At 48.2% G+C, this 13,289-nt stretch overlaps 1 protein-coding gene across 4 annotated transcripts in view; it reads right to left on the reverse strand.

Annotated features, from left to right (window-relative positions):
- Window positions 1-12,673, reverse strand: part of AP2A2 (adaptor related protein complex 2 subunit alpha 2) — a 159,871-nt gene extending 147,198 nt beyond the window's left edge. Inside the window, exon 1 of one of the 4 annotated variants that reach the window (XM_068260807.1) lies at window positions 12,265-12,673. In XM_068260807.1, the coding sequence (XP_068116908.1) occupies window positions 12,265-12,331 (67 nt within the window). In that variant the 5' untranslated portion in view covers window positions 12,332-12,673. The remainder of the gene's footprint in view (window positions 1-12,264) is intronic. The other 3 variants (XM_068260808.1, XM_068260809.1, XM_068260810.1) reach the window with 3 other exon arrangements.
- Between the last annotated feature and the right edge of the window lie 616 nt (window positions 12,674-13,289).

The raw sequence follows: 13,289 nt of genomic DNA on the forward strand, positions 1-13,289 counted from the left end.
GAGCACCCACACTGGCCAATTTGCTGACCCGGAGTGAGTTTATATCCCCCAGACGTACAACATGGTTGAATAGATACGCTACTAAAGGGAACTTTAAGTGTGGTTTTTGTAAATATTGTCCCAAAATGATTACACAAAGATGCATAACGGTGGGAGGAGTGGATTTTCATACGAAAGGGTTATACACATGTTTAACTGATTATGTGGTATATGTGATTTTTTGCCCCTGTAAAAGATTTTATAATCGGACAAACAACAAGACCGATTAAAATAAGAATTGGGGAACATGCTAGTACAATTAAAGCTGGGAAGAGCTGCACTAGATTGGTATCACATATGAAGGATGAACATGGAGGGAGTTGTTCTGGACTGAAATTTGCAGTATTAGACAGAGTGGAAGCCCCAAGAAGAGGGGGCGACAGGGACAAGTTGCTCCTTAGGAAAGAAACATGTATTATATTGCGTACGGAAGCAATGGGACCAGCTGGTCTGAACGACAAAATAGAATTGGCATGTATGTTAGATCCATAAATACGCATTCGATACGGCAGTATGGGTGACATGAATGGATACATCCATGATGGGAGGGCACCCCATAGACTTTGCCAGTTTTTTGTATATGTGATTTGGGATATCTTTTTAAACGTTCTGGGGTGGTGGTGTGATGGAGGTTATAGACATCAAACGTGCCCCACTTATGTCCCCTCGATCCAATATTGTTTCCTCCTCCCCCTAGCTGTCCTAAAAACGTGTAAATTGAAGTTACACAATAGGATATTTACAAGTTTATGGTGATTTACTGTAACATTAGAGCGGTTTTGACTGCAGCTGGGTCTGAAATGCCCGGATTTTATCCCTTTTAAAATGGTGTATCACATTTGCACTATCACATAATGGTTAGGGATATGCCATATAAGGAGACCCTCCTCCGGGACAGAGAGGATTAGAGGGGAAGCTTTCATCAAAGTTTTTTTACTTTTTCTCCCCCCGCCTTTATGAAGCCCAGACAGCTTAGACAGTGTTGCTAAAATATATGCAGCCGATTTGGAGGCGGTGTAATTTGGGGAGGGTTGGCTATACAGATTGCTTGGTAGCCAATGAAATGCAGCGAAAGCGCACAAGCCCCTCTGTGCTCTTTAGGCCGCACAGCCTTGTGGGCATGGTAGTCCTGACACGGAGGAGGCGGTCCCCTGTTGGCCAGAATATCCCACTTGATCTTTATCCACCAATAGCGAGTGCGACAACCGGAAGGGGCGGGACATATTCCCGCGATATACCGGAAAGCCGCATCTCGCCTTACATTGGAGCATAGCGTGACCAAGCGTCCACTGAGACGCGAAACGGCCGTCGCAGGCTCCAACTGGTGCTCGGTGCCCCCCCACCTCCACCACATCACCACTTGAGGAACAGTCGTATGGCTGCAATGTAGACGCACGATTTGTACACTGCAATAAAAACGAGTGGACGGAAGGTGCCCGGAGACTCTGTTCTTTTTCTGTGTATTGGATGTACTGATGGCTTTCTTCTTCTATCCCGATGTGCACACGTCCCAACAGCAGGAAGCGTCGATGACCCGGTGAGAATGGTGGTTTTTTTTGCCCATATATACCTACACTGCTCCAGGTTAGCGAAGGGAGTGCCACTCATATCCACTTTATCTTGACAACACTAAGGGCTCAAACCAACATGCAGCGTTTCCATTCACTTGAATGAGAAAATTGTCATGATTTTTTAAAATCGCAGCGAGTCTTCTTTTAAACAGCAAATTGCAATACTATCCGATTTTCGCTGGATGCTAGCAACACAAAAAGAGAAATGTGGAAAAACCAGAGCATGCAGGACTTTTAAAAAAAATACATCAAAACCAGAATTGAATATAAAATAACCACGAAATCGCATGTAGTGTAAACATTTATTTCATGCTGCTAGTGTGTGTGTGTTTAAGCCCTGCCTCTGCATGTTGCTGGTCAAAATTGAAAGATGAATTAGTGACTGAATCCTGCCACTGCGCCAGAACTTTGCATGGGGTTAATCACATTCCAAAAAGGTACTCATAGCATGACTGAAGCCTGGCACACACTTACAATTATGATTGGCCAATCACTGACCAATTTTAACAACACCATGTAGTATGAGGATCAACAGATATTGAATACTATAAGCAGATTGTGTAGTTAAACCCTTAGGCCTCGTTCACATTGTGCCGTGCTCATGCTCTCGCCCACGCTGAACGATTATTTTTTTTTCAAATCGCTCTGCATGTTTTAAGTGCTTTTGTAGGCGCTTAGCAGAGCAATTATTTAAATCACTTCCTGACTGACGTCAGTTACTTTGCCCCTGGGAATGAATAATTACAATGTATTTATTCATTAAAGCGCTGGGGAAATCGCTATACAAAGCGCTTTTTCAAGCGCTTTGCGATTTCCCTATACCTTCCATAAAATGGTACATGAAGAGCTTTTGTCAGCGGCAAGCAAACGGAATGCCCCAATGAGAAGTATCTCATGGGAAAGCATAGTGTAAGGGCCAGTGCACACCAAAATCCTCTAGCACAGGGATCCCCAACCTGTGGTCCGCGGCCCACTGGTGGTCCGCAGGACGTTTTCAGTTGGGCCGCGGGACTGTCCTCTTGCCTGCCCCCTCCGCCCGTCCCCCTTCGCCGCTGCTGTTACATGTGGCGGCAGCTTGGTCTCTTATATTCCCCTTCTCTCTCTCGCCGGAGTTTGAGTCACAGCAGCGCGCCCTGCGGCTGCGGTGATAGAGAGGGAGGAAGCAGGAGAGACAGAGTGGCTTCCTGTAGCGGCGCGCCGTTACTATGGGAACCGCTCTCTCTTTCCTGCTTCTTCCGTCTCCATCACAGCAGCCGCGGGGCGCGCTGCTGTGACTCACACTCCGGTGAGAGAGAGAGAGAGAGAGAGAGAGAGAGAGAGAGAGAGGGGGGGGGATGTAAAGAGACCGCCGGCAAAGGTAATTGCAGCGGCGGCCGCGGGAGGAGGGGTGTGGGCGGGGGCTACTATACTGGGGCACAATGTTAGCTATATTTGGGCACTATACCGGCTGTACGGGGGCACTATACCGGCTGTACTGGGGCACTATACCGGCTATACTGGGGCACTATACCGGCTATACTGGGGCACTATACCGGCTATACTGGGGCACTATACCGGCTATACTGGGGCACTATACCGGCTATACTGGGGCACTATACCGGCTATACTGGGGCACTATACCGGCTATACTGGGGCACTATACCGGCTATACTGGGGCACTATACCGGCTATACTGGGGCACTATACCGGCTATACTGGGGCACTATACCGGCTATACTGGGGCACTATACCGGCTATACTGGGGCACTATACCAGCTATACTGGGGCACTATACCAGCTATACTGGGGCACTATACCAGCTATACTGGGGCACTATACCAGCTATACTGGGGCACTATACCAGCTATACTGGGGCACTATACCAGCTATACTGGGGCACTATACCAGCTATACTGGGGCACTATACCAGCTATACTGGGGCACTATACCAGCTATACTGGGGCACTATACCAGCTATACTGGGGCACTATACCAGCTATACTGGGGCACTATACCAGCTATACTGGGGCACTATACCAGCTATACTGGGGCACTATACCAGCTATACTGGGGCACTATACCAGCTATACTGGGGCACTATACCAGCTATACTGGGGCACTATACCAGCTATACTGGGGCACTATACCAGCTATACTGGGGCACTATACCAGCTATACTGGGGCACTATACCAGCTATACTGGGGCACTATACCAGCTATACTGGGGCACTATACCAGCTATACTGGGGCACTATACCAGCTATACTGGGGCACTATACCAGCTATACTGGGGCACTATACCAGCTATACTGGGGCACTATACCAGCTATACTGGGGCACTATACCAGCTATACTGGGGCACTATACCAGCTATACTGGGGCACTATACCAGCTATACTGGGGCACTATACCAGCTATACTGGGGCACTATACCAGCTATACTGGGGCACTATACCAGCTATACTGGGGCACTATACCAGCTATACTGGGGCACTATACCAGCTATACTGGGGCACTATACCAGCTATACTGGGGCACTATACCAGCTATACTGGGGCACTATACCAGCTATACTGGGGCACTATACCAGCTATACTGGGGCACTATACCAGCTATACTGGGGCACTATACCAGCTATACTGGGGCACTATACCAGCTATACTGGGGCACTATACCAGCTATACTGGGGCACTATACCAGCTATACTGGGGCACTATACCAGCTATACTGGGGCACTATACCAGCTATACTGGGGCACTATACCAGCTATACTGGGGCACTATACCAGCTATACTGGGGCACTATACCAGCTATACTGGGGCACTATACCAGCTATACTGGGGCACTATACCAGCTATACTGGGGCACTATACCAGCTATACTGGGGCACTATACCAGCTATACTGGGGCACTATACCAGCTATACTGGGGCACTATACCAGCTATACTGGGGCACTATACCAGCTATACTGGGGCACTATACCAGCTATACTGGGGCACTATACCAGCTATACTGGGGCACTATACCAGCTATACTGGGGCACTATACCAGCTATACTGGGGCACTATACCAGCTATACTGGGGCACTATACCAGCTATACTGGGGCACTATACCAGCTATACTGGGGCACTATACCAGCTATACTGGGGCACTATACCAGCTATACTGGGGCACTATACCAGCTATACTGGGGCACTATACCAGCTATACTGGGGCACTATACCAGCTATACTGGGGCACTATACCAGCTATACTGGGGCACTATACCAGCTATACTGGGGCACTATACCAGCTATACTGGGGCACTATACCAGCTATACTGGGGCACTATACCAGCTATACTGGGGCACTATACCAGCTATACTGGGGCACTATACCAGCTATACTGGGGCACTATACCAGCTATACTGGGGCACTATACCAGCTATACTGGGGCACTATACCAGCTATACTGGGGCACTATACCAGCTATACTGGGGCACTATACCAGCTATACTGGGGCACTATACCAGCTATACTGGGGCACTATACCAGCTATACTGGGGCACTATACCAGCTATACTGGGGCACTATACCAGCTATACTGGGGCACTATACCAGCTATACTGGGGCACTATACCAGCTATACTGGGGCACTATACCAGCTATACTGGGGCACTATACCAGCTATACTGGGGCACTATACCAGCTATACTGGGGCACTATACCAGCTATACTGGGGCACTATACCAGCTATACTGGGGCACTATACCAGCTATACTGGGGCACTATACCAGCTATACTGGGGCACTATACCAGCTATACTGGGGCACTATACCAGCTATACTGGGGCACTATACCAGCTATACTGGGGCACTATACCAGCTATACTGGGGCACTATACCAGCTATACTGGGGCACTATACCAGCTATACTGGGGCACTATACCAGCTATACTGGGGCACTATACCAGCTATACTGGGGCACTATACCAGCTATACTGGGGCACTATACCAGCTATACTGGGGCACTATACCAGCTATACTGGGGCACTATACCAGCTATACTGGGCAGTGTTCTCCCCAGGATTTTTTTCCAGCCGGGTGGCATGAAAAAGTAGCCGGGTGGGGCAGCACGGGGAAATTTGGCGGTGTGGAAAATTAAATATGCACTAATTATGTCCCACACATGCGCCCACGTGTACGATGGCAACTATGTAGGGCATGTGTATGGATGAAGGACGCATCCCGGAGCTAGCAGTGGACAGGTAAAGTATAGGGGCAGGGGGCACATTGCACATTAGGGGGGTAGGCGGCAGATACTTACAGGCTTGACGGTAGTGTCTGTGCACGATGACAGCCTTTATGCGTTCCTCTGCAGACTGTCGGCTTAGCCTCGGGCGCTGGTCCCGCCTCTTACTACCGCAGAGCCAATGACTGCACAAGCTCGCCGGGAAGCGCTGTGCAGATTCGGAAGCAGCGCGCGCTAGCCGGCTACACGGTGATGGCAGCTGGGAACACAGTCAGCCAGGCGGTAATTGATTTTACCCGGGCTGCCCGCCAAACTTGATTGATCCTGGGGAGAACACTGCATAATCCCCAAAAGGGATCAAGCACTTCCAAAAAATACACGAATCCAGAGTCTCATCACCATAGAGACAATACAGCCCAAGTATGTGCTACCCATGTTTCCTTGGGTCACTTCTGTTTACCACCACATGCCAAAACATGCTAATATGGTAATTGGTTTCTTCACCTAGATTGTGGTAGAGATATCAGACTGGAACATTAGATTGTGAGCTCCACTGAGGCACAGTTTGTAACATAACCATGGGCTCTAATTTAAAGTTCTGCAGGTAAATTCACTTAATACAGTAATATATGAGCACTGCAGAGATCAAACATCTCTGCTGTAACACCATTCCATTGAGCAGCATTTGAGTAAGAAAAGCAATATTGCTAACATTGTGCAGTTTGTATGCATTATAATTTAGTATAACTGAACATACAGCAAGTGGATTAATTAACAGATTTTTTTTTATAACAATGCAAGTTCAATTGAACTGTCAGATCAGTTTCTTTAAACTAAACTAAAAAAACCTGAAATGTCAGTCATAACATAAAGGACAAGTAATGAGACGTGGTTTGATTCTCCACCTCAAAGACCATTGAGAGAAACTAAAACTATCCCGAGTAATATTTGACTGGTTCTCCTCCTCCTATTTACACCAGATGACTACTGTGCTGTAAATATATACTGTATAACTCACTGGGATCTCCAATTGTATAGCTATATAAAGAGAAGGCAAATGTTCATAAGACAAAGACAGTGTAAAAAACAAATTCTGAAGCTAAGCAAAGATCTTTCAACTGTATACTTTACATCTACATTTTCTGGAAAAAAATCCATTAGACACAAGTGATGTGCCGTTCCTCGCCGTTCGGGTTCACCTGCGGACAGAATCTCAGCTCAGTGAGCTGATGTGTTAGATGTCCCGCCCCCTCTCCTCGTCCTCCCCCCCGAGTTTTCAAACATCCCCCGGCAGAGTAGAGTAGCAAATTAGTCAATACCAGCAGCTTGTCCGTCACCCTCCTGCATATACAGGCTCCATTAGCAGAGTGGACGCTTTCACTCCACCGCTCCTTGCCGTTTGGGTTCCCCTGCTTTGCCTGTCACATCTATGACGCTATGCAGTGGCGCCTCGCCACTAGAGGGCATCATAGATATGAGCCGGTGACAGGCAAGCAGGGGAACCCGAACGGCGAGGAGCGGTGAGTGAAAGCTTCCGCCGTTCACTCTGCTAATGGAGCTTGTATATGCAGGAAAGGGACGGACACGCTACGCTACGGGTAACGACTACTTTGCTACTCTGCAGCGCTGCTCTGTGCAGATTCACAGTGCTGGTTTTTGCTAGGGTTTTTGCAGTGATAGCCGGCCACGTGGTGATGGCAGCTGGGAACAAAGCCAGCCGGGCGGTAATTGATTTTCCCCGGGCGGCCCGCCCACTTGATTGATCCTGGGGAGAACACTGCTGGGGCACTATACCAGCTATACTGGGGCACTATACCAGCTATACTGGGGCACTATACCAGCTATACTGGGGCACTATACCAGCTATACTGGGGCACTATACCAGCTATACTGGGGCACTATACCAGCTATACTGGGGCACTATACCAGCTATACTGGGGCACTATACCAGCTATACTGGGGCACTATACCAGCTATACTGGGGCACTATACCAGCTATACTGGGGCACTATACCAGCTATACTGGGGCACTATACTAGCTATTCTGGGGCACTATACTAGCTATTTTGGGGCACTATACTAGCTATTTTGGGGCACTATACTAGCTATTTTGGGGCACTATACTAGCTATACTGGGGCACTATACTAGCTATACTGGGTCACTATACTAGCTATACTGGGGCATACTAGCTATACTGGGGCACTATACTGGCTGTACTGGGGCACTATACTAGCTATATTGGGGCACTATACTAGCTATACTGGTGCACTATACTAGCTATATTGGGGCACACTAGCTATACTGGGGCACACTAGCTATACTGGGGCACTATACTAGCTATACTGGGGCACTATACTAGCTATACTGGGGCATACTAGCTATACTGGGGCACTATACTAGCTATATTGGGGCACTATACTAGCTATATTGGGGCACTATACTAGCTATATTGGGGCACTATACTAGCTACATTGGGGCACTATACTAGCTACATTGGGGCACTATACTAGCTACATTGGGGCACTATACTAGCTATATTGGGGCACTATACTAGCTATATTGGGGCACTATACTAGCTATATTGGGGCACTATACTAGCTATATTGGGGCACTATACTAGCTATACTGGGGCACTATACTAGCTATACTGGGGCACTATACTAGCTATACTGGGGCACTATACTAGCTATACTGGAGCACTATACTAGCTACATTGGGGCACTATACTAGCTATACTGGGGCACTATACTAGCTATACTGGGGCGCTATACTGGGGCACTATACTAGCCATACTGGGCACTATACTAGCTATATTGGGGCACTATACTAGCTATATTGGGGCACTATACTAGCTATATTGGAGCACTATACTAGCTATATTGGGGCACTATACTAGCTATATTGGGGCACTATACTAGCTATACTGGGGCACTATACTAGCTATACTGGGGCACTATACTAGCTATACTGGGGCACTATACTAGCTATACTGGAGCACACTAGCCATACTGGGGCACTATACTAGCCATACTGGGGCACTATACTAGATATACTGGGGCACTACCTACCTATACTGGGCACTATATTAGCCTTACTGGGCACTATACTAGGTATACTGGGGTAACTGTACTAGCCATACTGGGGCAACTAAACTCCCTATACTGGGGCAACTATGCTAGCTATGCCCCCCCCCGGTAACCCGATGCGCACAACGTTGTCGGAGAGAAATTTGGTCAGAAAGTGGTCCCCGGGCCGGAAAAGTTTGGGGACCCCTGTTCTAGCAGATCCGCAAAACGCTTGAGGTTTTTGAAGCAGATTTTCAGAGCGATTCCAGGCATGTTTAGAGAGATTTTCTAAACATGCCTAGAGTTTTTGGAGCTTTTTGTGTAGCAGATTTCATATATTGTTATAGTAAAGCAGATACTGAACAGCTTTTGTAAAAACAACGCTTGGAAAACCTCTCTGATCTAGCGGTTTTGAGAGCGGTTTTCCACTTTCCTATATTTTAACATTAAGGCAGAAACGCCTCAGAAATCTAAAAAATGCTGCAGCCCGCGAGTTTGCGTTTGTGGAAAAAACAAACCGCTCTGGTGTGCACCAGCCCATTGAAATACATTACCCAAGCAGTTTTTAGAAACGCTCCAGAACCGCTCTGGTGTTCCCCAGCCCTAAGCGCTTTTAGGGCAATTTGAACAAATCACCTGCACTTACAAAATCCAAAACGCCTCTCGTGTGAACGAGCTCTTATACCCTACATCAGTGCTGTCCAACTTCATGGGCATGGAGGGCCATTTTTTTTTTCAGACCCCATGGTGGAGGGCCGAAGGTTCTTGCTAGAGCCGCTGCCCCCCCCCCCCCCCGGAAAAAATGCAATTAAAGGATAATTAGATTGGCAGCACTTTTCACAAAATGCAATTTAAAATAATGGTGAAGTTGTGTGGCGCGCGTAGTGCGCCAGAAAACACGAGGGTTCCATTGGCCGAACAATGGGTGTGGCCATGGACCAGAATGCGGGTGTGGCCACGGGTGGAGACAAATTTACATGAACTTAGCAATGTGGGACATTAGATTAGGATAGTGGTGGTGAACCTTTTGGAGGCCGAGTGTCCAAACTGCAACCCAAAAGTCACTTATCGCAAAGTGGCAACAGCAATTTAAACTACATACAAACGTTTTAACTCATACATGAACATTATGGAAAATCCAAGTTGAAAATAAACTGTGAAGATAAACAATTTCATCCATCCTACTCCTGAAAAATGTGGGTTTTTTTTTAGAACCTCCCAGTTTTATTTTCCATTTTAAAAAGCTAAAAAAGTAGGTTTAATGCTATTGTCTCATGATGACGATTCAGCTTTTCCATAGTCTCACAGTTCGCAATCATGTGACCCCCAACAAGACAAATTCAGCAATCATGAGGCCCCCAACAAATCATGAGGCCCCCAACAAGACAAATTCAGCAATCATGATGCCCCCAACAAGACAAATTTAGCAATCATGAGGCCCCCAAAAAATCATGAGGCCCCCAACAAGACACATTCAGCAATCTTGAGGCCCCCAACAAGACAAATTTAGCAATCGTGATGCCCCCAACAAATCATGAGGCCCCCAACAAGACAAATTCAGCAGTCATGAGGCACATAAATAGACAGCATTTCACATAAATAAGCAGAATGCCCCTTTAGTGACAGGTGCCCCCCAGCTAGATAGTGACAGGTGCCCCCCCCCAGTTAGATAGTGACAGGTGCCCCCCCAGTTAGATAGTGACAGGTGCCCCCCCAGTTAGATAGTGACAGGTGCCCCCCCAGTTAGATAGTGACAGGTGCCCCCCCAGTTAGATAGTGACAGGAGCCCCCCCAGTTAGTGACAGGTGCCCCCACCAGTAGCGAGCCCGTTACCTCTGGGGCTGGCCTCTCCTGTGTCCCCGCTGGCCTCTCCGGTGTCCCCGCTGGCGATGCCGCTGCTGCCTCACAGATCAGACCTCACAGATCGCGGCGACTGAAGCAAGCAGAGCGCGCGCATGACACCCGCGCGGCAGAACGTCACATGCGGAAGTGACTAATGATTCACTTCCGCATGTGACGTACTCCGTGCGGGTACCATGCGCCCTCTGTTTACATCACTCGCCGCGATCTGTGAGGTCTGATCTGTGAGGCAGCGGCAGCGGGGGGACATAGGAGAGGCAGCGGCAGCAGGGGGACATAGGAGAGGCCAGCGGGGACACCGGAGAGGCCAGCGGGGACACAATAAGAGGGAGCAGGCATGGCGCCCATAGCGCAAGCCATGCCTGCATCCCAGGGAGACGAGCGGGCCGCAGCAGGTGGCCTGGCGGGCCGGATGCGGCCCGCGGGCCGCCAGTTGGACAGCACTGCCCTACATGGAGATGGTAAGATTGGTCAGCGACTGACAAATTATATTTGGAAGTGTATACTAGCCTTTAATCGATAGCTTTCTGAATTCTAAGGAGCATGTTCAGCTTTAGGATCATTAAATTCCAGTTCTTGTAGGATTTGATAAATAAACAAAAAATCCTCTGACTTTTAAATCTTTGGTCATGCTTTGTTTTTTAATTTTGCTTTACCATTTTTAAAGAAATCACGCATTTTCAAATCAAGGACAAAAAAAATTATTCAATTAACGCCCAGAAGAATACTAACCATTTTTTCAGATCACCTCTGTTGGTATCCTTATGCCTGCTACACACCATGTAATTTCTCGTCAGATCTAATTTATTGTTTTTTGAGGGGTCCAGACCGATCAGGTTTCTGATCGATTTTCTGATCACTTCTACACACAATCAATCTTTAGCCTGATTGGACCTGTTGGAAATGATTTCTTCAACTTGTCGATCTGATGAGGAATTGCATGGGACGCACCAGGCATAAAGGAATCTAACACTGAATGGGCACATATGGGCTCCGCTCAGACATGGCGGTTCATTCTAAAGAGCCATGCCACTAGCAGATCTGTCAGTGCTACTATCAGGCATTCGCAGCAGACTGAGCAACAATTTATCACCATGTACTGCCTTCACCAAGTACTGATTGATAGCTGGTTGCAAATGCTGGTATTACAAATTTTCCTGAGCAGCTGTAGTCAGTAGGCTAACCTGAAGCTTGCAGAGGTGACCCTTGCAGGCCTACTGATGGAGGACTGATCAGGTTCCCATATCCACAATGTTATTATTCCTGCAGCCGTGGTATAAATAAATAAATAAATAAATAAATACAGCGCTGCTGAAGCTCTGCTGTGCCATATACGTTCCATTGGTCCGCCGTAATTCATTGTGGGTATACCAGAGCAATGTACACACATCCCAGACAAGCAATAGCCGAGGCAGAGGGCAGATCCAGCCTGTGACATATAGCACGCCCCCTGCAGGCTGCCCTCTTACACTCGCTAGTGCCCTGCTAGCAGCAAGTGATGGCTCTCGCATACTCACAGTTCCTGATATCCGAGATGAACACGGCCAGGCCCCGCATGCCATCTCCCTTGGACACGGCAGGCATCTTCACCCACTGAGCAGGGGGCACCGCCCGGTCCGCACGAAAAGCGGAGAGACCCCTGGGCCGCTGTGCCTTGGATAAAATGTGACCGGGTTATCAGAAGATGCCTCCTCCGGCCCGGCGCGCCCCCGACCACAACTCGCACTCTGAGCCCGCACGAGCACGCGCACTGAGCCGGTGGAAGAAGCGCGCCGGAGAGGAGGTGCAGAGATAAGCTTACGGGAAGCTCGTGCCCGTAAGATGCTAAGGGTGGGCCCGCCTCCTCGGCGTTTCCAGGGGGCGTGCTTAACATCCAGATAGCCTGATTCAGGGTCACGTCATTGAATGAATAGCGGTTTGGAGCTCAAGCCTTGTGCTTGTAATTGGGAGCAGATTGGCGGCCGCAGTGCTCGTAGCTTTTCCTGTAATTTCTGTATCCAAAACCGTTATTAACACGCTGTGCCGTTTATCCGTGGCAGTGACGTAAATGCAGAGGCAATGGGGCCCAGTGCAATTATTACACTGAGCAGCCCACAGCACAGTGTATCTTGTACCAGCACAGCAGAAGCTGCCTCTACAGGGCATCAGTGGTGCCCGAGTATAGAATGCATAGCTCCAAACTGTCCCTCTTTGGGGACCCCGTCCCTCTTTCTTGCTTATTTGTCCTTTAGGACCAGTGTTGCCAACCTTTCACGTTATTTTTTACTGACAAATACCTAAAAATTTACTGACAAAAGATTTTTTTTTACTAACAAAACCCCCTGCGCCCCACAGAATGTGGGCGTGGTCATGGGCGGAGCCAAATATACATGATTTTAATATTGCTGTGAAAGGTCTGCCAGGGAAGTTTGAGCTCTGCCATAGTGTTTCCCCCCCTTCCCCCAAAATACATGTAATCTTACAGCATTTCACCAAAAATCCACGTAATCTGGCAGAGGTTCTTCCAAAATACAGATAATATGGCAGTGGTTCCCAAAAAATA

Source organism: Hyperolius riggenbachi, chromosome 11 (assembly GCF_040937935.1).
Source record: "Hyperolius riggenbachi isolate aHypRig1 chromosome 11, aHypRig1.pri, whole genome shotgun sequence".
Taxonomy (NCBI): Eukaryota; Metazoa; Chordata; class Amphibia; order Anura; family Hyperoliidae; genus Hyperolius; species Hyperolius riggenbachi.